The 26,357-nt window shown below is 37.4% G+C and overlaps 1 protein-coding gene across 1 annotated transcript in view; it reads left to right on the top strand.

Moving 5' to 3' along the window:
- Positions 1-498: 498 nt before the first annotated feature.
- STAM (signal transducing adaptor molecule) overlaps positions 499-26,357 on the top strand; it is a 32,368-nt gene continuing 6,509 nt past the window's right edge. Inside the window, exons 1-11 of the mRNA XM_038126849.1 lie at positions 499-673; positions 11,167-11,251; positions 17,720-17,795; positions 17,880-17,975; positions 18,533-18,679; positions 18,948-19,038; positions 20,035-20,227; positions 20,563-20,657; positions 21,902-21,990; positions 23,562-23,649; positions 26,102-26,156. Of these exons, the coding sequence (XP_037982777.1) occupies positions 634-673; positions 11,167-11,251; positions 17,720-17,795; positions 17,880-17,975; positions 18,533-18,679; positions 18,948-19,038; positions 20,035-20,227; positions 20,563-20,657; positions 21,902-21,990; positions 23,562-23,649; positions 26,102-26,156 (1,055 nt within the window). The 5' untranslated portion in view covers positions 499-633. The remainder of the gene's footprint in view (positions 674-11,166; positions 11,252-17,719; positions 17,796-17,879; positions 17,976-18,532; positions 18,680-18,947; positions 19,039-20,034; positions 20,228-20,562; positions 20,658-21,901; positions 21,991-23,561; positions 23,650-26,101; positions 26,157-26,357) is intronic.

The following is a 26,357-nucleotide window of genomic DNA, read 5'->3' as shown; positions in this document are numbered from 1 at the left end:
CTTACAAAGTGGAGCACCAAGATAGGCAAGCAGAGGCCACGGGATATTCCAGGCCCTGTGACCAGCTGATAGCGGCTGCTCTCCGTGGGATGTGGCCGCGGAGAACTGGTCAGGCTCCCGTGCGATGCTCTGAGACGTGCTGGCATAACCACCGGTCTGCACTTTGCCGTCAGGCTAACCCATGTCACAAGCACCACGGCATTACCAACGAAAAGATTCAGTCAGACCAACGTATAGGGAAGCTGCAAAAATCTTCCATAGAGAGCAAACGTGTCTGGATACAAAACCGTCTCGCCTCCCGAGCAGGGGGAAGGAAAGAGCTCCACATAACTAAATAACATAAACCTCCGCCTGGCGTAGCCGTGCCGGCGCTAAGATGCCCTGCTGGGGTGGCGGGGCGGGCTGGGCCCGGGTGTCGCCGCCGGGCCCCCGCGGAACGCGGCGGGTCCAGCCCCGGTTCCCGGCGTGCTGCGCGGGAGGCGGCGCCCGGCCCTGGGAGGAGGTGGCGGCGGAGCTGCCCGGGGCGGGAGGAGGAGCCGCCGCCGCCGCCGCCGCCGCCGAGGGCTGCTCTCTCTCGCCGCCGTCGCCGCTGCCGCCGCGCCGCCGGGAGGGGCGGCCGCCCCCCGCCCCGCCATGCCGCTTTTCGCCACCAACCCCTTCGACCAGGATGTGGGTGAGTGGCTGCCGCGGCCCGGCCTCCCCCCGAGGTAACCCCGCGGCCGGCCGGCCCTCCGACCCGCTCTCGCTCCATCCCCCGCGGGCGGCCGGCCCGCTGTCCCGGCCCGGCGCTGCTGGGCTCGCTGGCGCCCGGCAGGGAAGCGGGAGCGGCGGCGGCGGCCCGGCGGCCGCGGTGCGGCGGGAGCGGCCGGGCTGGGCCGGGCCGGGGCGGCGGGGCCGGCCGGGGACAGCGCCGGGGCCCTTCTGGCCTTGCGGGCCGCGGGGCCGAGCGCGGGGATGCTCGTGGGGGACGAGCTGGCCTGCTCAGCACGAGTAACGCTGCAGCACAGCAAAACAAGGGGTGCGAAAGGTCCGCGCTGGAGTGTTTTTGAAAGGACGAACAGTAAAAAGCACCATCTACAGTTGCTTCACAGACAGGCTTGAGAAAATCATTAAAGCGTTTTGTATCTAGTTCTTTGAAGGGGATTCCTGTGGGAGCTTTCTCTTTTCCTTTCAAGTAAAGCTTTACGTACTGAGCTCAGGTGTTGTCCCCACCTTGCTTGTCCCAAGGCCAGACTAGATGGAGAGGAAGTATATTGCTTTTACTTGACAAAAATTGTACTTAGTCCTGATATGTCGAAACTGAAGATAAAATAACATATAGGCCGTTAATAATTAGTTTTGTGTGTTTTATTTGAGATTGTGTAATATGGTTTGTTTTCGACCTGCTGCTGACATCTCTTTAGCTTTGAGCCATAAAGGCTTTGTCTGGGGAATCCCATAATATAAGGGGACTTTTTCTCCTATGTGGATTACTACACCCCTTGGCTATTTCCTAATGGAAGTGTAACATTGTATAAGTCTCTTGAAAGTAATTTCTTTAATAGCATTGAACTAGATGTAACTTTCAGCTACAGATACATTGTTTCTTAATGTTTATCAAACTTCAGGCATTTAGGCTCCACTTCAATTCTTCCAGCTCTTTAAAGAGATACCAAGTAAAAACCGTTTGAAAAGTATGTAACCTATCAGGAGAAAGGATTATTGCATAAACAAAGTACTGAAACATAAATTCTGTATGATTGTTATCAGAAGTTCTTAGTCTATTGCATCAAAATAAGACACAGCTCGGTCTTCTCATTTTGAACTGCTAACACTTTGAAGCTGAAGACTGCGCTTCAATTAATGTTTTTGTTGGTAGCAAACTTGACTGACTTATTTTGGAAAGTAGTAAATAATTCTTCTTAGTTGTTCTGCTGTCTTCTAGTGAAATTTGGGAGCTGAAAGTGAGGAAGAGATTGTACTGCTTGCCAGTTTTCCATGGACTATTAGAGAACTATTTGAACTAATAAGATTAAAAAGTGATAGGCTCCGGTTCTGGCAGGTGTTTACTTTTTTTTTCTTCCTAGTGCCTCTGGCTGGTAGGGAAGCTCAGACTGCTTGAAGGGGTGTCTCTAGAGCTCAGTTCACTGGATGTGCTCCTCAGCACTGCGAGTCTCAAGGCAAGGCAGCAGCATCCATCAGTTACTTCAGTGCCTCATTCGCTCTTTTCCAGGTGCAGAGGATGCCAACCCCCCCCCTACCTACTGTGCTTGCCTAATATGATCAACAATGAAGACTTTTCAAAAGTGTTATTCTGTAAACCATATGAGGAGCTAGAAATAACCACTCAGTACCAAAATGTTCTTGGAAAAGCAGATAGTGACCAATGAGCTGATTTTCACTGGTAGGCAGCCCCTTTCTTTTGGCCCCTTTCATGGTGTCCTGAGGGAGACTGAAGGAGCAGCAGGCTGTTCAGTTGGTGACAGCCTGCTTTCAGGAGCCTGCTGCCTTTATCCGTCACTTAACTGGATTTGTGCCAGGGAGATGGGAGTGATGAAGTCTCCCGGAAAGCGTCCCTGGCCTCTTGTTCTCTGGGTCCTTTGGGAATTTGCTATTATCTGGATTAATTTTTTGGCAGGCTTCATAAGATAGCATCAGCTGTAGTGTAAGCTCTTATGTTCTCAGGAAACTTCCAAAAGTTGTCAAGCCATAGTGCTATTTTTCATTTGTTTTCTGTGAGTGAAAGTTGAGTGCACTATTTTTGTTCTTATCCAGCAAGAAAGTTTTGTTTTTAAAATCTGATTCCTGAAGCAGAAAGGCAGTCAGCAGCTATTCTTAATTTCATATGAATTTGGACATTGGTGTAGTTGATAGTATTGTAATAACTGCATTCTTGTCTACTGAAAAGCTGATCAGTACTGTGGAGTACTTGGAAATTATCTTGGAACCATTTAGGATAATGGATTGCAGAGAACATATCTGGAACGAAATTGTTTTCCATCATTTTGAGGAGCATAAATATGTCTTACATTCAGGACAAATTTTTCAGTTTGTCTGGCCAACTAGCAGTATTTGGCTTGTCCTGTCAGCATGCTGCTGCAGTGGAACCTGGTCACCCATAATAGCTTGCCATTTGTACCAACTTTGTACACCTGGCTTTTTAGATGTAGTTGGCTAAAGAATGTTGTTTAAGACTGCTATTAAATTAATAATATTAAAGAATGCCCAGAGATTTGAGAAGGTTAACCATTGTAATTCTTGAGAGTCCAAATCTCTGGATGAAGCCCAAATGCTTTTCATTTTCTGAAGTTTCTTTTTTATCATATTTAGGAATATTTCAGCAGGAAGGGATGCTAATCAGTGGTGACTCAACTTTTCACAGTCAAGTTGGGGAACCTTTGATGATGTGCCCAAGTAAGGAACATAATAATGGAATTTAAAAAAAGAAAAAAATCATCAAGAACTGGGCCTGTTAAGATTATAATTAAGAAACTCTAATCTTCCATTTAAGGGGTTAGAATTAAAAGTGTTCTTATTAGGTTTGTGGGTTTTCTGTTTCTGCTGTATTTCTCAGTCCTAATCATCAAATTATTCCCACCGAGTTGTTCCTGAGAAATGCAGATTTATCTGTAAGTTTGACTCAGTTAAAATAATGGTGAAATTTGCTTTAAGAACCAAAAGACTGTCTACTAATCTGTCATGACAGGATTATTAGTGATGTAGTGGTGCTTAGGCTAGGTTTGATGAAGAACTTACTGCTAAAGGAGTTCTCAAGTGTCATTTAGATATCTCAAGAATAAAATCTGTAACTCAGGTTCTGGTATAAAGTGTCATAAAAATCATATGTAATATTAGGAGGAGGTGTTTAAAACATGGGGGGGGGGTTGGGTTGTTTTTTTTTTTTATCCTTACACACAGTAAATGTTGAAGGTGTTTGTGCTTGCTCTGATGGTTTGAGGCAGCACAGGATTGGGAAGAAATTCAGGCTTGTTATTTATAGTAATAGGAAATTAAGCAGGTGGTTTAGTAAGGTAGTAGAACTTGATGTGACTTGTAATCATTTTCCCCATGTTTTATTAACTCTAGCAGTTGTTGATAATTTTATGCTATCGACTCTTCAAATATTTAATAGTATGCTTGAATTACATATGATCAGCCTACAGTTTGATGCTCTTAGAATGTAAGAAATGGTTTGACCATGATTCCCATGGTGCAATTTCGTCAAATAAAATCCTCTTGCTATTTAAGCTCATTGTTCTTTAGATTTATCGTCTTGCTTAGTCAACATTTTCAAAACATCCAATTACATGTGTCTCTGAGCTGAACTTTTTTGTTGGGCCAGGTTTGCCCAAAGAGGGGAAAATTGTCATAGAGGAGTTTCTTGACCCCAGATCATTATGGAGACTGCAGACTGTGAGTTAACATCTGGCTGCAAAGAAAGATGAATTCCAAGGATTGATTCAGCTTGTCAGGAGATTGGCACTTTTTTGCCTGAGTTGGCGTACTCTTTTTCTCAGCTTTGTTTTACAAAGGACATTAACTGTGAGCTAACAGGGAGACCGAGTAGAAAATGTGTGGAAAAGGAGCTGTAGCCACCCCCCTTTTCAGTGATTTATAAATATTTATGAAAAACAGGAACTTCTTACTTAAAGATACTTTGGTGATAGGTCCTCAGTGAAAAATGGCAATGCTGACAGGATAAGACTAAGTGGAACATGCCTTCAGTGTATCAGTCAACAAAAAAAATCTTTTCCACTGTCAATTAGCAGGCTGTCAGATCAGCTGGGCACTTTGAAGCCAACATAATATGTTCCATAGTGAAAGACTCTACTTTTCTGGTAATTCTCTTTCTTTCCTCCCAGGGAAGAACTGTCACTTAAGTGCTTCTCCTTTCAGCTGTGACAGTGTGTATTATAATACCAGAATTTAGAAGAATCAAAGTAGATCTTCAACATGTAATATCTGTTCCTCTAACTGATAAAAATAACATTGCATACCTGATGTGGAAAATTAAGTTTCTTGATGATCTTCCTCCTGAAATGCTTCTTGTACTGTGGCTTGGCTTGTGGGCTTCTGCAAATATATCCTGGCACCTTTTGTTCATATGACATGCCTGTGATACACATTGTTTACAGACTGTTCATCCTTCTGATGTATCTCCAATGTGCTCACCTTCCTGTTGTGTTGTAATATTTCTGGGTGAAAGGTAGTTTGAGTTCTGTGGATTTGTTAGGGTTTGTGTGAGAGATCTAAACATCTAAATTATTTTTGCTCAGCTAGGCTTATGATTTCAGCCTTTTTTAACCAGGTTGTGAATCCTTTTGTCTTCATTCTGCTCAGTTCATTGTGCCGAGGGATGTTCATTTTTTGCTGGGCCACTGTAAGCACGGTGAGGTCTTACACAGTTTTCTGAAGGAAGGGGCTGAGGTGGCCTCAGTCACTGTTGCTTGCTTTGCCTCAGATCACCTGCAGTGCTTTCACATGACACCTTCTACAATTGCTCCCAGAAGGACTTGGGAACACTGCACATGTACAATTAAACTGCAGAAATTGGTTAATAGCTTTATCAAAGTTAATGGTACATGGAATTCAAGTTTCTCTCTATGGTGGCATTGCCTGTTAGGAGTATTTTCAATCTTGTCTAAATGGAATCTGTTTGGACATATTCTTCTTGTGCAGTTCTGAGCATGTTAATGAAATGCAAAATGGTTAATATTCAAGTGGTGGCTTCTGTAGAAGGGACCAACAAATGTATTTGTTCTTTTTATTTGACAGACAAAAAGAGCAAAACTTAAATGTGTTTAATTTCAGTGATGTAGAGTGACATATAATTCAAATTTCTCAGCAAGTGCCTGCAAAAAGAAAGAAAAATTTGCAGTCACTTTCAGTCTTTATGGGCTATTTAAACTATATTGCTTTGGAATTTTAGTGTTTGCAATTTCATAGAGAAGGGAAATTTCTTTATTTTGCTATGTGAAGAAAAGAAAACTTCGAGCAGAATCGGAGAGAAGGCTTGTGGGAGTGTTGAATTTTTCATTAAATCTGTGTTATTTATAATGATATAACAGATTTTTGAGGATTTTTTATCATGCTAGAAAGTGGTTGTAACATGAGTCTGTGAGTTGAAGACTTTCTTCAGCTATTCTTTTGAAGACTTTCTGTAGCCATTTGTCTCTTTGTAATTGAAGTTACAACTTCAGTATTTCATTTTAATGATGTCCAACTGTGAAAATGATGTTACATCCATGAATAGAGTAACAGCAAATTATAAGTAGGATGGTTGAAAACCTTGTATTGGTAGAATTTTCTGACAGTTTTTACTGCTACTTGTTTTAACTGCTTCAAATAATTACATTTTAAGTGTTGGGTTTGAAGGTATTTTGATCTAGATTTTTTTATTTCTTGAAATTTTACTAGTTTTAACATCTTTGAGACTTTGTTGCAGAAAAATAGCTCAGTTCTTAGACTGGGGTTTTTCTTTCGAAATAAACTTCAGTAAAAACTGAAGCTTGGGAAGCTCAAGCCTGCCAAGAACTCCCTCTGAAAATGATGTTAGCAATGGATAGTCGCTAAGTTTTCTGCCTTAAGAAATGCATCATGTGGTTCACTGCGCTATCCAAACAGTCATGAGAGTATTTACTTGTGAAAATTTCTGTTAAGGCAGTAAAATACTATTGTTAAGATGCAGAACTAAGGCAGAGAAATCAAGTGACTAGCACATATTTCCATGGCAAATCTGCAGCCATGTTTGTATTCCTTTTACCAGCACCTAAAGCATCAGCCGCTAAATCTGGCAAGGGATTTTTTTCAGCATGAACTACCTTTCTTCTGTCTAATAGTACTTTGTAAATCCGATGATAAATTTCTTTTAGGACAGGTATGTATTTTAGGAAATTTTTATTTTTATTTCTGAGAAAAGGGTTTTTTTTTTTCTTCTGTCCTAAAATAATCAACTGCAATTGTGTTTTGTGTGTAATAGGGAACTTCAAATAGAATCACAGTGCAAATATTTTTTGCTTTGCTTATAATTTATAAATAATGCACGAAATCAGAGGAGCAAACAGAATTTTATCAATGCTCCAAGTATTCAGGTTTGTGTAAATTAGAGGGAAATGGAGCCTCAGCACACCTAATGAACCTTACGACACAAGGAGAGGCAGGGTGATTTAGCTATCTCAAAAGAGCCCATGCAATAGTGTGTGTACTTTCAACCAATGCATAAGTAATTAAACTCATATATTTAGATCTTTTTGGCCTGGCTTCTCATTCAATAGGTGTAACTCGGTTTTCTGGATTTTAGGTACAGTATTTCAGTTAGATTCTATGGCATTTGTAATGAGGAATGATGTTTTCCTTAGAAGCCAGGTGCTATTCAGTGTCATGAAAAAAGATACAATATATGTTTGGAAGAATGATTTCAGGTGCTTTATTTAAAGGACATTATATTCTACAAATTATTGAGAAGGTAAAGATACAAATCATTGAGAAGCTACAGATACAAACACAGCTGAGATTTCCACCAAACAAAGTGCATTTTGCTTCAGAATGCTTTATTTGTTCTGTGTGTGATTTATGACAATGTTTGCATGGTTGGAGCACCAATTCTGACTCAGGAGTTACGAAGCTGCAAATTGCTGGTCACTGAAAGGTGTGTTGGTAGGAAAGTACCATTAATGCTTACCTTGTTCTCTTTTATGTTTTCCTAGGTGTCTGGTTTAGGTATAATGTATGTTTTAGAGACTGAATGTTGGGCAGGATGGAACTGGTCTGGCCCAGTATGGCTAGTGTTCTGAATGCAGAGGTATAAGGAGAGAGGCCTAGTGATTCCAAGCTCTGCGCCTTGCAAAGTGGCCAAAAAATGATAAAAGTTTTTTTGTCTCTTTTCTGTTTGTTTTAGGAACTAAATAAATTATTGAAATAATTTAGAAAGGTATTCTTATATTGTGCGTGATCATTGTTGTTTTTGACCAAAGAACCTATAGATCCAATTATTGTTTTCCTCTGAAATTGTGGCTCTTACAAATATGTGTGCGTGTCTTTATGGAATTACTGGTAAGAAAAGAATATTAAATAACTCCTGAAAAAATAAAGGTGAGTGGTAAAGACAAGTAATGAAAAAAAAAAAAAAACAAGGAAAAAAAACAGTTTAAGGAATTTGGAACTACTATTTTACTAACTGATATTAATAGTAATTAGCATTAATAATAACTGTTAATTACTACAAATTAACCTGACACAACATAAGATTGTACAGTCTTGCATTGCTTAAAATTACTATTGTAGGCCTTGCTTATGCTCTGAAAACAATGCCTTGAATTTGTGTGGTGCAGCTTCATGGAAGAGAGCTGTGATGTAGTCCTTTTTCCTTTGTGTTTGGCATAGCATTAGTAAGAGGCCTTTTTTGTGGACAGTCAGCTCAGACAGTGTGCTGCTAACATTCTCAGTACATTCTTAACTTTTAACTTTCCTTGTTTGACACAGAATTTTAGTAGAACTCGAGGCATTTTTTTTTTCTCTTGTCTTGCCATTGATTTTATTATCTGATTGAATTATTGGATGATTATTACTACAGAAGACTGAAAGTATACAGAAAAACTTGTTTTCAGGCTGAAATTTACTAAGAAACTATCTAGTGTTTGTTGGTGGAGGAAATGCCCCAGGGGAGGCATTGCAAGCAAATGGTACTTTTTATATGGGACTAACTTTGACTGCCAAGAAAGAACATTGCCATAGCAGAAAACTTGTAATTGTACTCATGGATAAATTTGCAAAATGTTCTCATTGAGAATTAAAATAAAGGCTATAATCGGTGTAGTTAATGTGGATCAGGGATTTCATCAATCACTATCTTATTTGTAGTTTTAGCCAAAGTATTTAAATTAGCATAAAGCACAGTTTGCTGTTATATTAAAACATTAAGCATGCATTGCTTTACTCCTTGGTTTGTAGAAGACATAACCGACAGCTATGCCACTTCTCTTTGCTGACATAGTGAGGAAAGAAGAATCATTTGTTGTCAAAAATACAGACAACTCTCTGTTATGTAGAACAATGGAAAAGACCAAGGTTTCAGTTCCATTGGATTGCTCATCTCTCTGCTAAAGGATGTGCTAGCTGAAGTGCAGCATTAGGCAAGAGTGACCAGTCTGGGTTTGCGAGCTCCTTGTGCGAGCTCAGAGCCTGGCAGGATCTTAGGGCTTTGGAGGGAACTGTGCAGGCACTCTTTGACTGGAGCTGGTCCAGCTCCAGCAGAACTGGCAACCAACTGAAGCAGTGGAGTCCTGGAAGTAAACTGCCTCCATGTGGTCTGTTTTGTGTGTCTCTGGACTGTGCTTATCAGCTGCTTTCAGTCTGAGGAACGCAGTGTAGGAAAGTCAGGCTCTGTGTTTCAAAAAAGCAGTTCTGGTGCTGCAGAGTTGAGGCTGTCTTTGGAGCAGAACAGCTGCTGTGTGCCTAGACTGCAATTTCGGAAGACTGCCTTGGTCTGTGATGGTTCATGCGAGGCATTGAGTTCAAGTGTCTTACCAGGAAATCACAAATTTCTATGATTGTTAGTCATAAGCATGAATTGGAACAAGAGCAGACTGAAAGGAAAATGAAGTGGTTGGTTGCTCAGCTGGTATATCTTAGTGCTAGATGTTAGCACTAAGTCTACCCACAATTTTTTATATTTCTGTTGATTATGAATGCTTTTTCTAATCAAACAAGTTTTCTGATAGGGTTTAGAGAGAAGAGGTAATGTCTCTCTACTTTATCTGAGAGAACATACAGAATAGTAACTAACTTCCATTTAGGATTTCCCTATATTGTTTTGCTATTTTCCTTGCATCAGGCACTAGAGCTGATGAGTTATCATTTCAGTTGTATATATGTCAGTGTTCAATTTTTCTTCAGAAATGCTTTGGGAGCACATGACCATAGAGTTTTACTTTTCTGCATTTTTGTTCAATTAAGGAAATGAATTAACTGTAACCTACATCAATTTGTAGGACAGAGAAACTCATTCATAAGAAAAGCCATCAACTTTGATATGAATAATCCTTGTAATTTTTGGAGATTAGATGCTTTACTTTGTCTTTGTCTTTGCAATTTTGCCAGTGCTAATCTAGATAATGAATCTTTCCCAGCAGAGAAGTTTTTATAGGAAGTCTTTGGTTCCTTTCATAAAACTAAGTGGGATGGTATTTACCATACCCTGAAGATGGTATTTACTGCTGAGGCATATTTTGTGTTTTGTAGAAGAAGCTGAAGAGCAGATTGGGAAACATCACATTAGATGAAGAGCAGAGATGGGAAACAAAGTTTCTGATTTATTCTATGCCCATTCTCCTACTGTTTGGTTAAATGCATGTGCATTCCTTTATGCTCTCCAATCCTGAGCTGTTGTATCAGTGTTTAGATAATCTTCTATTGAGCTGCAGTGTAAGGCTCAGTTTCCTTTAATGCTTTTATTTACTGCTATCCTTACTGTAACTAAGCTCTTGTGGGGGACAAATAGGGAGGGAGTCTATTTTTTCTTCTGACATTGAATCTATTTCTTCTCTACCTCCTCTCTCTATTTCTTTCATCTTTACCTGGGACTCTTGTCCTATTCAAAAAATTTGGAAGGAAGAGTCACAATGGCTTCCTTGAAATTAACTTTGGTAGCAGTCTTTGTAGCTGAAAAGAAACAGTGAAATATATCATCCAAAGCAGAAGTAGAAATGGGAATATGGAAGTTTAGTGATTATGATGACTTTTTAAATCCTTCTTGTTGAGATGTAATACATGAAAGGAAATGCAAGACACAGCACTTTAGTGTCTGGAAAGGTGATAAATTCAGTTGCATCTGACTCTGCAAACAGTGAACCAATGCTTTGGGTATTAATATCCTATTAAACTTTATAGTTCGTGTGGAAAAACAATCTGTTGATAGCGATACTGCTTGTGTCATGTTTTGTGTGCGTCTTTATGATGTGGTAAAAAAAACCCCAAAATATATTTGCTTAATAATTAAAATTAATGGTCACAAGTGAACATTAGAAAATTAAAAATAATTAGATATAACATTGTTAATATATGAGTTTTATTAAGTATAGGGATTTTTCATACATTTAGAAATATACAAAGAGGTAATATATCAATGTCTTTGTTAATAATTTATTTTTTTAAATTTGTATTTTGATTCACTTATACTTTATTTATCAGAGAAAGCAACCAGTGAGATGAACACTGCAGAGGACTGGGGCCTCATCTTAGACATCTGTGATAAAGTTGGACAGTCACGCACAGGGTAAGTAACTTCAGGAATTTCCTCCCCAAACATTTTTAATTCTGTTATTTCAGTCTCATACCCAGGTGAGAGGAGTGAATTTTTGGTTATCTTTTACAAACTTCTGCAACAGCTGAATTTAACTTAAATTGATTACAAGTAAAAGGAAAATGTATGGGGTTTCTGCTGAAGTATTTTGCAATCCTTACTTTGGAGATACTGGCTGATGCATTAAAATTAGGCTCGTGTACAGCAGCTTTTCTCCAGTGTAACAGATAAAATAAATTGATCTGTTTTAGCAGTTATCACTGTAAACCTAGGTAGCTTCATGAGGCATTTTTCTTGCAGAATTATAATCGAAGTTGGAAGTGACCTCCAGAGGTCATCTAATCCAACCCCCCCAGCTTCAAACAGGTCTAATTAGATCAGGTTGCTCAGGACCGTGTCGAGTCTTGAATGCCTCCAAGGTCAAAGGTTCTGCAACTTCTGTGGGCAACATGTTTCAGTATTTAACTAGTTCTACTTACTAAGTAAGGAAATAAAAAAATAATTCTGCATTCTGTTTGCAATTTTTACTTCCAACTTGTCTGTTGCATCTTGTCCTGTGACTGTGCAGCTCTAAGAAAGAATCTGCCTGCATCTTCTGTGTATACTCTGATTAATTGGTTGTTGAAAGCAGTAAGCCCCACTTTTTGGCTGCTCTTCTCAAATCTGAAAGCACCTCTCCCATCTTTTCCTTGCATGTGACCCTCCCTGACCATCCTGGCAGCTATCCATTGGACTTAGAGCAGTGTGTAAATAGCCTTCTTGCAATGGGGAGCACCAAAGTTGACAAAATGCTCCACACACAGTCCTTCAAGTGCAGAATGGAGGGAAAGGGTCACTTTCCTGACCTTGTTGGTTGTGCTGACTTGTAGTTTGAGCTGGGATGCGGTTGGTTGTCTTAGCTGCCAGGCTGCACTGCTGACACCTCTCACCCAATAGGACCTGTAGATGATTTCCTGCTTTCCATGTGGTCGGCTACTGGCTTCATTTAAAATGCAATACCTTATCTTTGTTCTTATTGAGCTTCCAGTCTGCCCATTTCTCCAGCCTGTCCAGGTCCCTCTGAACATTAGCCATGGCCTCTAGTGTACTGATTGCTCCCCTTCAACTTGCTCTGGTCAGTAAGTTACTGAGAGCACTGTCGCTCCCAGTAGAAATCCTGAAGGATACTGCCTGCTAGCTGGAATTTGCACTACAGGTGACAACTCTTTGAGCCTAGGAGACCAGTTTTCCACCCACCTTTATCCAGCCCATATTTCACCAGCAATGTGATAAGGACACTACAAGGGCTTCAGCTGTATGACAAAAATTTGCTAAAACCAAGGTATAAAGCATCTGATGCCTGCCATTGTTCTCACCATCAAGCCACCAGTGTCTTTGTCACAGAAAACAATAAGGCTTTGTGTTTCTTCTCCTTGTTTTCAGAAGCTGTTCTCTGTCAGCAGGGCTTTGGAAAATGTACATGTTGAAGATGTGATACTAAATTAAACACATCTTAATATGGGCTGCTAATGTTTCCATGTTTGATTATTTACTGAGCTCTTTCATAGAATTTATGCATGAACTTACTTGTTGGACAAGAAAAGATAAAGTATAATTTGGACAAGCAACCAAAAATACTGTTTAAAGACATAATTTCAGAGTATTTATTGTGCTTTCAGTCAGTGTAGTGTTAGGACTTGGAAATGTTTTAAATACTCCTTTTTGAAGCATTTATTGTAAAAATTTAGGAATGGAAAAAAACTCAAAGTTTTGCCACTGATGCTGTGGAAGGCTTCTCTGACAATGACTTTGATTGCCTTGTAGAACTGCTAGAAACAGTATGAGATGCCAGACAGCAAAGTCCCACCTGAGACTTTTGTTCCCAAGGACAGGTTTGCAAATAAGCTTATTCCTTGGGATTAGAGATGGTCTCTGGAGGAGTACATAAAAATAGCACAGCATATTGAGACTTCTGTGCTGTTGTGTATAACTCTAGTTAAGATAAAAGCTGGCAAGTTGTAATAATGTTTCACAGTAGTCTTTATATGTAAAACTGCATTTCTATTCCTTGAGCATGTTGATGACAAGCTTGTAACAGTAACTATATTACTGAATGTTTCAGTATTCTATTTAGTCACTGAAAGCCTGTTTTTCTGTGGAAAACAGATGAAATTAGTCTCGCAGCAACATAGCCTGAACAGTGCTCAAAAGTGTGTCGCTGCAAGAGACAGCAGTACAGGTAAAGCTAGAGATCTAGAGGTAATGTGCAGAAAAATTCCTGTTAGGATTCCTGAGGTTTCTTTGTGTTGGTTTTGGTCTTTTTCTTTTGTGTATTTGTATTAAAATATTTTTCTTAATAAAATTGTTTTATAAAAGACAAGTGGGACTTTAACCTTTGTAATATGTATCCTGCTTGTAATAGGCTGCCAGCTGACTTGTTGCTTTAATTCAGATTCTGTTAAAACTTGCTGAGAGTGGGTTTCCTTTGTTTTTAATGGATTATGTTGTGCAGTAGCAAGGTAAAGGAAGACAATGTTTCCCATTAAGAAGTTTAAATGAGATATGCTGTTTGAAATTCTCCTGCAGTTTAAGTTCCTCTGACAAGGATGCAAGTCTTCTTAACTGGGATCGGCTTTAATCTTTTAACCTGTTCTGCTCCAGTAGAAGCTGTTTGTTAGTGTTCTTGGCAGAAGTTTAGATTAAAAGAATCTCTCCTTTGTGGATTTTCTTTGTACTAGTCTATAAGCTCCATTGCATCCTGCAGCATTCTAGATGTGGATTGCCTTACACCTAAGGCCACAGCAGCCTAGAAAAACACTTATTCATTAAGTAGCACTTCTGGTATAGCACATTGTCTGCAAACTTGTTGGTATCCAGATTGATTGTTGGAAACCTGTTATGCTACAAAGGTGCTGCATTTTCTCATAAGATAAATTAGTTACAGTTCCGTAACATAAGTGCTACTGTTATTTTTTATGTTGTAATACTCTCCATGCTGATAATTGCAAATTGCTGAAAATGTTATCTCGCGTCCTTTAATCCAATCAACTAAAACAGATTTTTAGCAAGTTAGAATTCCACTGAATCCCTGTCTTTGACTACTTTCTCTGTTTTTTGAGAATTTCAAAATCAGAGTTGCTATTAGAATTTTTATAGAAAACACAGGAAAGACAGAAGATATGTCAATATTTTAAACAATATGACTTGTTTACAATAGCCTATATGAAATACTACTCTATGTAGTACAGAATTAACATTTTCTGCATGTTTGGCATATCAGGTTCTTAGATGATCTAAAATTTGTCTAATGATGAGGACACTTTTTTTAATCTCTGAATTTCCATTAGGAGCTCATACAGCTCAGCAGTTGCACATCACATTGTTTGTATCCTGTTTTTTGCCAATGTTAGCTCAATGAGCAAGTTGCGTTTTCAGCATAGAAACATGATTAAATCAAAGGTTTTACTGTTAGAGGCAATCGTTTCTGTCTTCTGGTTTTGTACAGCATTCTTGAAATCTTGATTATTTAAAAAATTTTTAAAATTTTAATCACATTGAGTGATTCTTGAGGCTGTCCTTTGCAGGGCCAGGAGTTGGACTTCAATGATCTTTGGGGGTCCCTTCCATCTCAGGATGTTCTATGATTGTAAATTTGACTGGCATTTTAAATCTGACAAAGGAAAGGTATAGATTTTTGCATAGTGTTGCTTTTCTACAATGAAAGTGCTTACAAAACTGTATCTATAGTTTATCATTTCAGAATAAAATAGCATTATAAAATTTGGATGGTTCATTAAACAAAAAAAGGGAAAAATTAATGGACAGGTATGGTATATTTTAGCAAAGATGCCCTCCTTTCTTCAGTTCAGTGCTAGCCAGTTCCTAACTCCCATTGGGTTTGCATTTGGCTTTGAGACACTTGTACTGTTTATTTCATGAGACATATCAGTCTACTCTGGAACTTTCACAATTTCAGGTTTTTTTCCAGAAAAGTTACTTAATAAAAAAATTAAAAAAAAAAAAAAAGATGTCTAAAAAAAATGGAGCCAGTGGCTGAGAGGCTTCACCAAGGGTTGAGTAAATAGAAATGTTCATTGCAGCACTGGTTTGTCCATATTGCTGCTTGCCTAACTTTGTCTTGATTCCTTAAGATTAATCACTACCTCAGCAAGTCAGTGTTCTGTTTAGCTGTTTCTTCTTTGTTTGTTTTTGTGCCTGTTCATGCAGGAAGGAACAGCAAAATTGCTTACTTGATTGTTTTGCGATGTGTCTTCCATTTTTCCCCCTCACATTATGCAATCTCGGTAGCATGTTACATTGTAATTGCAGGGTATGTCTCGAAGGCTGACCAGGAAGCTTTATGACCAGCCTGTTTCTGAAGGAGCAAGGAGGAGAGCTGAGTCCCACAGAGTTACTTTAGACTGTAAATGAGCAGTAAATTCCTGAACATAACTGAAATGTTTTGTGCAGAGCAGTATTTTAGATTGCAAATGCTGCCAATTGTGTTCTTGCTAAATAAAATGCAATCAGAAATTTTTTCTACTTTCTAAAACTAAACCTGAAATTAATTGTATTTTCTATATGAATTGGTTTATGATACCATATGATGCCACATATGATATGTAGCTTCTATTGTATCTTGCCATATTTTCACCCTATTATTTTTTTATTACTACTCATTGTGGTGCCTCTGAAATTATCATCATTGTAGCGGAACTGTGGCTGAGTATTTGTATAGTACAATTTGGAGAGATGCCTAATAAGTAGATAGAATTCTACACTCATAGAGTGCATGCTTCCCTCTGGTTTCTGCTTCTCATAATTTACACACTAAATTGTATGATGAATTAATTAGACATAAAAATTAGAATTACAGGCCTGTCTAGAATAGGTTTTCTTACTCTGTGTGACTAAAGATTGGTACACCTGGATTATTTTCTTTATCTTCCTGTAATTAAAAGATTTCTTATTTTAAACATTTGAGTATTTAAAAACATTTAATACTCAAATATTGATATTTTCTTTTAAATATATGAACAAGTGGATTGTACTTGAGACATGTAGATGATCATTTGGCTTTGAGGCTTTCTTATTACTTTTAATAAGACTTTGGATTCCTTTGTAAAAAACACCATAGGCTAATGATCCTATTGCTGAACTGCTAAGCTCTTGATCCTGCACCCTGCCTTTATAAATACTGGCTTCACAATGGGCAAGCACTTTTTTTGAGATTGCAGTCATATCACATTGTTAATCCTACTCATAAACTACTGGTTTAAGAAAGCAGTTATTTCTAACAATTTTACCTGTATTCTTTCTTAATTAAAGTGAACATATGAGAAGTCTTGGATAATTAATAGATAAAATGTAGTACTTGCCTTAAAGCCTTCATCTGTAATGATTGGTATATGAAGGTATACACTGAATGATATGTACTTGTGCTGTGTGACAGCACTTTCTATAATTAGTGCCACTAAATATGAGGTGGGCATTTCTGTAAAATGTAGACACTGCCAAATATAGTATAGCCAAGCAGTGGTGTAACTTATACCTGAGTTTCATGTTAGTTTTTGGATATCAGTTCAACAGAAAAATACTTTTGCTTCCAAAGACAGCCATGCTATAACTCTGTAAGTGTGTAAAATCTCTTAGTTTAGATTTACCTTCTCTTTTCCTCCTTCTCTACTTACCCTCTTCCAGGGTTGTCTTTCCAGGGCTGTTCAACAGATAATGATTGTATGCCCTTGATAATTCCTACCTCAGCCTGGCCCAGCTTTCCAGTACTTTATAGATGGAACAAAGTATCAGAAAGTCACATAAATTTTAATATGCTAAACTTTCTGAAGTCCCCTTTCAAATTCTTTGTTGAAGTTGCTTTTCATGTTATTTCTATCTACCACAACATAGGTAAGACTTGAATTCTGTATGTAATTATTTTGAAACTTTGATGTAGATTCTCTAACAGGTCTTTTTTAGAAATTATTGGTTTATTACATGTCTTCTTTATAAATGTTATTCAGTAGATTAAAAGAGACTCTGAGGGATATAGTGGTATATCAAAAAATGTAAATCAATATGTAAGGAAATGTTCTTACATATATATGTGAAATATAGAGGAGTAGGTGCATGAACTACAGAGAATTCCAGTTCTCTAATTGTAAGGGATTTTATGCATTTCTAGAGTATTTACAGTAATTTGCTCTAAGTACAAGAAGTAAAATAAATTACTGAGAGGTTTTGATAATTAAGAGAGATATAAATCCTACAGGTAGAAATGGCTATAATTGTTTATAGTGTTTAATTTATTTTTAAATGTTCTTGTTTTAAATTACAAGCTGTTAAATAATTTACTCACGGTATTCAGGAGATCTTGCTATCTGCTAATGTTGTCAGCATTGTCATGTGTGCAATAGGAAATGTTCATTCCAGTCCATACTTTTGAAGCTATCTTGTGTTTTTCAGGCCTAAAGACTGCCTCCGCTCTATTATGAAGAGAGTGAACCATAAAGATCCACACGTCGCTATGCAAGCATTAACAGTAGGCTCTTTTTAATGTAGTTCATTTTCTTCCCGAAAAGTTACATTGCAAAAAATTTCTAAGTTTTAATCTTTCTTTTATTAGCTTCTAGGAGCATGTGTATCAAACTGTGGCAAAATCTTTCATTTAGAAGTCTGTTCAAGAGATTTTGCCAGTGAAGTAAGCAATGTGTTGAATAAGGTAATGTATTGCATTGACTTTTACGTTTCACCTGTAAGTGAAATTAGATAGAGAATTGAGGTAATCTGAAAGTGGAATGGAATCTACTTTTAGAGGACTGGAAAGACAGGGGAGGGGAAGGAGAGAAGATTGCTGTAAAGACTGTGGCTCTCAGAACTTCCTGAATGCCACTTCATACTAGTTAACATAGGTATTCTGTCTGGGGCAGGTGTGGCATGTTAATTTATAAATGAGCTACTGTATTTTCACTTTAAATAACCTCAGTAAAACATTAAATACAAATATGATGAAATGGAGATAGAACAGGGGATTCTGTGTAATCCTATTTTACTTTTATTTTGGGCCTAGCACATACTGTATTGGCATAAACATAATGCTGATGTATTGTTCTCCCTTTCTAATAATGACTGAGGGCTAAACCTGGCTACAAAGTAAGGTATCTATGTGTTTTATATTGGCAGTAACATGCAATTACTTGAAATTCAGATCAGTTAACATTAAATTACATTAACATTAAATAATTAACATTATCTAACTAGTTTCTACTGTCCATGCAGGGTCATCCAAAAGTTTGTGAAAAGCTGAAAGCCCTTATGGTGGAATGGACTGATGAATTCAAGAATGACCCGCAGCTTAGTTTAATATCCGCTATGATAAAAAATCTTAAGGAGCAAGGAGTTACTTTCCCAGCTATTGGTTCACAGGTATATTAGGTTTTTATGGTTGTTCTCAAAGTGTGTCACAAATTCTTTTTATCCTCAGCTCTGTATTTTACAGTTTGTAGTCTTGAATTCTAAAATGTTTGGCAAACAAAATGAAAGCTACCTTGTCTTAATAGAACTTTGAGGAGTGAAATGCTCTAAATTGTTTTAGATTTTTATATAGTAGATGAATACAAAGCAAAATGGTGAACTTAATGCACTGTCAGTTTTTTTTCTTGGATTCATTTTTACATCTTTTACTTTTGCCTAGGCTGCTGAACAGGCAAAAGCAAGTCCAGCTCTAGTTGCCAAAGATCCTGGTACAGTAGCCACCAAAAAGGAAGAGGAGGATTTAGCTAAAGGTGAGTGCATTTATTTGCTGACATGGTGCATATTGATTTATTAAATGAACAATAGTCAAGCTGTATGTGTTACTAATGGTTTCTTCAATAGACAACCCACCAAAGTTAACTGTTAAAGAGATCTGTGTCTCAAAAGCATATCTGCATGAGTTTCATAATGTTTGTGTCCATGCTGCCCCTTCTTAAATATGATCCATTGTTTTCTGCAAACTCGAGCTGAGTTTAATATGAATGAAACTTTTCTGCTCAGTCAAGCCTAATTGAAAATGACCCAGAAATGTGAAATTATTCAAGGAATGATAGGGAGGAAAATAAAGAAAGGGGCAATTTTTTGCTTGTTTAGGCAAAAGTCATTTTGGTAATTATGAATTAAGGAGGCACTTCACTGTGAAGGTGACCAAGCACTAGCACCGGTTTTCCGGGGATGTCATGGTGTCTTTATTCTTGGAGATATTAAAAAGTTGTTGTTGGCAGTCAGCTGTGGTGACACTGCATGAACAGGGTATTGGACCAAATGACTTCCAGAGGTGCCTTCCAACTTCAGCCAGTCTGTGTAAATCTGATTCTGTGAATTCAGGTTAAGGGCTTCTGTTTAACAGAGAACCAATGTGCATTGGAACAGATGCATCTTTTTAATGTTTCAAGCAATCTGGAAAACTTCAACATGGTGTAAGATGTAAAATAAGAATGTAAATATTCTACATCAGTTCAAGGTTGTAAAAATAATATCATAATAAAAATTGGATGACTTTGTGGAGTTGTTATATTTGTTCTTAAATGCTATTTATTCATCCTGTCCATGTTGGAAGCCTCAGTAAATTCATAGGCAGAATTCTGCTCTCTTGGTTATTTACTGTTAATTCTAAGAGAAAGACATAAAGTCATTAAAATGCCACAGGAATGGAATTATACTAAAAGTTTTCACAGAATTAAATTTTCATATCCATCAACCCATTTTTATAGGGAATTTTCATCTGAGTAACTCTTCTTTTGTAGCTATTGAGCTGTCACTAAAAGAGCAAAGGCAACAGCAGACAACACTTTCCAGTTTGTATCCAAGCACTTCAAGCCTTTTAACAAACCACAAACATGAGGGCCGAAAGGTTCGTGCAATTTACGATTTTGAGGCTGCTGAAGATAATGAACTAACTTTTAAAGCTGGAGAACTTATAACTATACTTGATGACAGGTAAGTTATATAGAAAGCCTCCTAGAATTATCTTAAACTGTAAAAATTAATTAGAAATAATTATATCTTCTATGTAGAAGTATACCTTGAAATACAATGAATGGAAATGTATTTTTGTATTAATACTTTATTTTGTTATCTTCTCAATTTTTTACAAATAAATGTATTTGCATAAAAATTCCTGTGTAAAGATTTCTGCATATATGCGAGTTATATTTATGTGCTAGTGGTAGAAAAGCCTATACTGTGCAATTGCTAGAAAGTTCCATGTGAGTATGGGATGTATGGGATTTCTGATGTATGGGGGATTTACTTATTTTTTTTTTAATCTTTAGTGATCCAAATTGGTGGAAGGGTGAAACTCATCAGGGTATAGGATTGTTTCCATCTAATTTTGTAACAGCTGATCTTTCTGCTGAGCCTGAAATGAGTAAGTAACATTACATTTATGTATATATGTTTAACTCTGCCACGGCTCATGCGTGATTTCCTTTCCCTTATGATGGATTCAGTTGCAATTTAATGTGATAATTGAATTAAAACTGAGGAGCCCTTGCTATGCTATCACAAACAACAGTCAGACCAAAGTTAGCCAAACTGTCTTTGCACAATAATTTACTATTTTATTTTATTCATGAACCTCCTGAAAAATGCTGCTGTCTGCTGCTGTCTTTGTCAGCAGCTTCTTTGAGACTCATGAAATGACTCCATTGACACCTAAATAAACGTAGACAACAGCAGCTTTTTTTCTAAACTGCCTTTTTGTCCAGTTGCAATGGTGCATATTTAATTGAGATGAAACTGAAGGCCCCATGGCAGATAGGACTTGGAGATAGATTACCAGTGTTGTTCAAATAGATCAAGAAACCTTCCTACTGTAGGTATGTACATGTGCATAGTGAACAGAGGGATTTTCTGCATGCAGCTTATGTATATCCATCCAATCTACTTTAAATGTTTAACAAAAATATTAAATATTAGGTAAGACTTCAAGATTCTAGAGCTGGTTTCTGTAAATCTCATGGGTTTGCAAGATTAATCTGTGCTCTCAATTTGAGGATGCTAGAAGTGTGAGCAGGTCAGCAGAATTACAATGCTGTACCAGTCATTTGTGCTATGCTAAGACTATCTAATAAGAGTCATACAAATATGGCTTTTTTTGCTAAATATAGAACTTTTTTGTGCTAGTCTCCACTACAGAGGAATGGGATGCTTTGCATATAGGATTTGGTGAAGAAAGAATAGAGAAACTTGAGACCTTTCAATTGTGGACTTTGCTTTGGAGAAAAGAAGGCTCAGTTTGCCATAGATGATTTTAGCAGTTTTATCTTAAACTTGACTTGATAGCCCTATTGTTTCCAAGCACTCTGAGTCTTTTATCCTGATGACCTTTTAATATGTGTTATGTGTAAGGAGACTATGATAAAGACATTCACTTGCTAAAGCATATTTCTGCTGAGCTTGTGTGAACTGATCTATTTTTTTATAATGTGATTTACAGATAAGAAAATTATTTAGGTCTGTGGCTTTCAAATGTCAATAAAATACTAATTTGTAAAATTTTCACAGTAGAGGTTTCAAATGCAAGGAACCTATAAATTAAAGGTTATATAATATCTATGTCATTGTTTATTTTTTCTTTTATAAAATTAAATCTGACTGTTTATCTTGCAGTGAAAGCTGAGAAGAAAACAGTGCAGTTCAGTGATGAAGTTCAAGTAGAGACAATAGAACCTGAGCCAGAACCAGTTTATATTGATGAAGTAAGCATGGCAAAAATGCTGATTGGTATAAAATGCACTGCTGGGACATTTAAATATGTGATGTTTGACCCTTTCATCTTGTACTTCAAAAATATGATAAAAAGAGTGTGGAAAGAGAGTTTTCTTTAAAGTAATAAATAAAATCTTCAGTATTCTCTTTTGTTTAAGAGTCTTGAAGTTTTTAGGAATTTCTGAAACTGAATTTGGAGCTGCATTCCATTTAGGGCCCTACTTGAGGATTGTACATCTATTTACCTCCAAGCTAGAATTTTAGTGCTGAGTGGCACATCTACTTTCAAGTTTTGCTTAAAGAACTTCACCACAGAGCTACCTATCTTGACTACTCACTTAGATTTATTTCCAGTATAACCACCACTGTCTACCCTCTTTCTGTCCCAGAAAAGTCTGAAATTCTGTTCCTGTGTAAGTAATATTTAGTAAGATATTTACAATTTCACCACAGTGATCCTATAGGATTTCCAGGAGCATTCAGTCCAGGAAGTTTTTCTTGCCCCCTTTTTTTTTTAACCTCAACCTGGGTTCTGTCATTGTTTTTGAAAAGAGGAATCAGTTACTGCCTTCCTGAAGTCCTATTTAAGTCCCACCTTAAAAACTCTTCTTCCCAGGAGATACTAGTTTGTAATCTGCTGAAATAGATTATCTGAGGTCTGTCTTGAGGTGCCTTCCAGCTTTTGTTTTCTGTGAGTCCATTGTTGATTTTTGTTTAATGTCTTCTTTTGTTTTTAAATTTGCCACAGTATAATTTTTAAGGAAGTAGTTAATTTGACTTTTCTCCACCTTCCCATGGTTTAAGGAGGACAAAACCTGGTTTTATTTTCTACTTTAATGCAACCTACATAACTCAATGTGAAAAAGGCTATTTATTTGATAGTGCTCAGCTAATAAATGATTAAAAATAATTGACATGTAATGTTTTTGGTACTTTACCCAATATACTTCGCTCCAAGATATATTTTTCAAAGAGTTTATGCCTGTTTGTTTTCTAATCTTTGATGTTTTTATTATAAAAGAGTTGCATTTAAACTCCTTACTTAAGCTTGACTTATTCTGAAGTAAATCCTGAGGTGCCTCCAAACCTCTTAAAACAACACTTCCACATACATTGGTAATGACATGGCTCATGTACTGATTAGGTCTCATGCACCTAAAATTGCTTTTCAGTGAATTTGAAGTACTTTCTCAATGTATTCTGTCAAAACATTTTCACTAGTCCCACTAGGTGGTGATATTGCATATGTAATATCTAGGCTGGAAAAATAGAAACTGCTCAGAAAATAATAAATGTTTAGAAGGACTTCTAGGAATAAAGGAGTATTCTGAACATTCCACTTGTTACCTCTATTTTTTCTCATTTAGCATTTCCTTGTTCAAGCATCTTCATTCCTGTAAAGTAGCATGTATAATTTGCATTTTCTTGAAGTTAGTCTAGTTGATTCTCAAGTGCCAAGAGATCAAAATGGCTGTTGTAAACAGCTTCTTTAATTTACTATCCTGAAAGTGCTAATTCCCTTGCTGCCACATTTGCCCTAATAATACAATTTGTGTTCCAGGATAAAATGGACCAACTCTTGCAGATGTTACAAAGTGCTGATCCATCTGATGACCAGCCAGATCTCCCAGAACTGCTTCATCTCGAGGGTAACAAAAAAAGAATGAGTTTTTTCATTGTGGTTTTCCTCACTGGTAATTTTCTGTATCAACACAAATTGAAATTAAGCTGAAATTACTTCAGCTTCGTGTACATGTTAGAAGCATGCCTGAGAAAAATGCCTGAGCCATAATTATCTTCTCATTTCTTGTTTCCTACATCTATGAGACCAAAGTGAAAAATGTTAACTTAGAACAAATCTACTTTTCTCTAAAGATAACTGTTTCCTAAATTATTTTTCCTTTTCAAGATACATAAGTACCTAATTTGGTCATTTTCATTCATCATTTTTTTCCTTCACAGGTAGCACAGCATGAGTGGCAAAAGGAGTGTCAGGAAGATTCCATGAGAGGAAGCAGAAATACTAGGGAGGTTTAGAGTAGACCTGTGGGTGTCCCACGTGCTTTTCACTTGCATGTGTATTTCTGGAGGAGTTGCATATTAACAAATAACTCATAGAGTGCTACAAATTATCCTACTCTTAGAGTCATTGTTTAGACTACCTCTTCATAGAGACATTATAGGTCATTTTATCTAGGCTGACAGATGCACCAAAATTTTTAAAATGGAATTTGGAAAAGAAAAAAAGGAAACTTCCTGATTATGAGACAGAACATAGGCTTAAACTGCCAATTCAGATGATACCAGACTTTGTTAAGAAAATGACAGTTTCTACATCTAGATAGAAGTTAACAATTTAAAAATGCATAGGTTTATGAACTTTTAGATATCTCCGGTCTTTCCACACCCATCTGGTTCATCATGTCTGTAAAGGAATCCTGCTCTAGAAACTGACATCAGCAACATGTCTGCACATATTCTAGTTCCACTGAAACTAAGAGAGGTAAAAAAACCCCCCATGACTGGTTTTATTCTTTCAAGTCCCAAATACAGCTATAGAGGCTGTTGTCTAAGGAGCAGATTGCCTGTGTCTGATCCAGGACAGAGGCAGAGAACTTAAAGATATGCTTGTGAACCAGCCTGCAGATATGGCTTACTTTAGGAGTTGCTTCAAAATGCGTTGTGAGATCATTAAAGCAATGCTGAATTTTATATTGAGCCGTGGGACTGCTCCGAGAATCTGAAGGCAGTAGTGGGGTCAGATGACTACTCCCCAGCTACCTGCAACAGCATTTGCCAAACATATGCCTACATATAGTTCTACAATGCTAATTCAAGATTACTTGCTCTGCACTTAATTAAGACATTTGTGACTGGATGTGTGGATGGCAGAAGAAAATGAAGTGGTTTTCTGTCAAATGTTGATCGGCATCTGCCACCACTGATAGGAACCAAGAACTCAAAGCATATCCATAGCAAAAATTTGACAGAAAAACCACTTCATTTTCTTCTGCCATCCACATGTCCTGTCACAAATGTCTTTGAATGGAAGAGCTCATCCTAAGGTGTTCAGGAGCCCAGAGTTTGTGGTTGGCAGCAGAGCAGTCATCATGTTAACAGACATCTAAGCAATCCTTGTCATGCCTTTTGCCACACTTTGTGCTATGCATAAAAGCAGACAGAACTTCAACAGCTTTTACATCTTTTCCCAGCATTTCTGCCAATGTATTGCTGATCCCAGGTTCAAAGAAGCAGATGGGAGCCTCTCATACAACTCCTCTTTTACCTGGAGTTGCCTTCAAGGAACTCAGTAATGATGTCCTTTCACTTATTATGGCTCAGACATTTTCAGAACCCTCTGCATTTCTAATGTCCTAAATTTCCCTTTCAGCTTCTGTGTCTGTTTATTTTACATTTGACAAACTCTGCCTTTCTGCTAATTAGCCATGGTTTGCTTGGCAGTTAGATGAGTCCAACGTCCTTGTGCTGAAAAGAGGCATGGGGTGCATTTTTGTTTATTTTAATGCTTTTTCATTCTGATTCTGTAAGATTTTGTGTTGTTTTTTGCACATGTCACTGGTTTAAAAGACCCCCTTCCCCCAGTTAGAATTCTAGTGAGACTAATGTGCTGTTAGTGTCTTTGATGTGCAGATGATTGAATCATTGCAACCAGTTTTCTCCTTCATTGTTTTCACATAGTCTTCTTGTAATAAAGTTGGGTGAGCACATGATCTAGGTTGCAGTGCCAAATCTTCTTCCTTGAAGAAGAAATCAGCTTTCAATTCACCAGAACATTTTATGCAAAATAGTTTCAGTTTTATACATCCTAGATGTTAAATGTGTTTTGTTTCACTTTATTTTTATTTCAAAATATACTTATAAAATTGTACCAGTACTGACAACTTTAGTTGGGACTCATTCTTAAATTGTTCATGATGCTACCTCTATTATTAAAAATTTTTTGACATACAGGTTACAGTAGTGAACTAAAACAAAATTGGACAAGCATCTATTTCTATCTAATTTTTTTTTATTGCTTTCTGACTTTGCAGTATGGAAATGTTTATTGCTCTGATATATTTTAATGTCTTTCTATTCTAGCAATGTGCCACCAGATGGGACCTCTCATAGATGAAAAATTGGAGGATATAGACAGGTAAAAAGAAATGTGCTTTGACCGAAGTTAAAATTCATTCTTAGAAACTAGAGTTGTTACTTGATAATATCTTAATTTCTGTGAATACTGGCAAAGATAATATGTGTATTTATTAGTAGTTTCTCTGAGAATAGGTCTGAAGATTTTTTTCCCATAGTTGCATAATAATTTATAGTGTTGTGCCATTTCACTTTTTGGCAC

The sequence above is a fragment of the Motacilla alba genome, chromosome 2 (assembly GCF_015832195.1).
Source record: "Motacilla alba alba isolate MOTALB_02 chromosome 2, Motacilla_alba_V1.0_pri, whole genome shotgun sequence".
NCBI lineage: Eukaryota > Metazoa > Chordata > Aves > Passeriformes > Motacillidae > Motacilla > Motacilla alba.
This window is presented reverse-complemented; position numbering and strand designations above follow the sequence as displayed.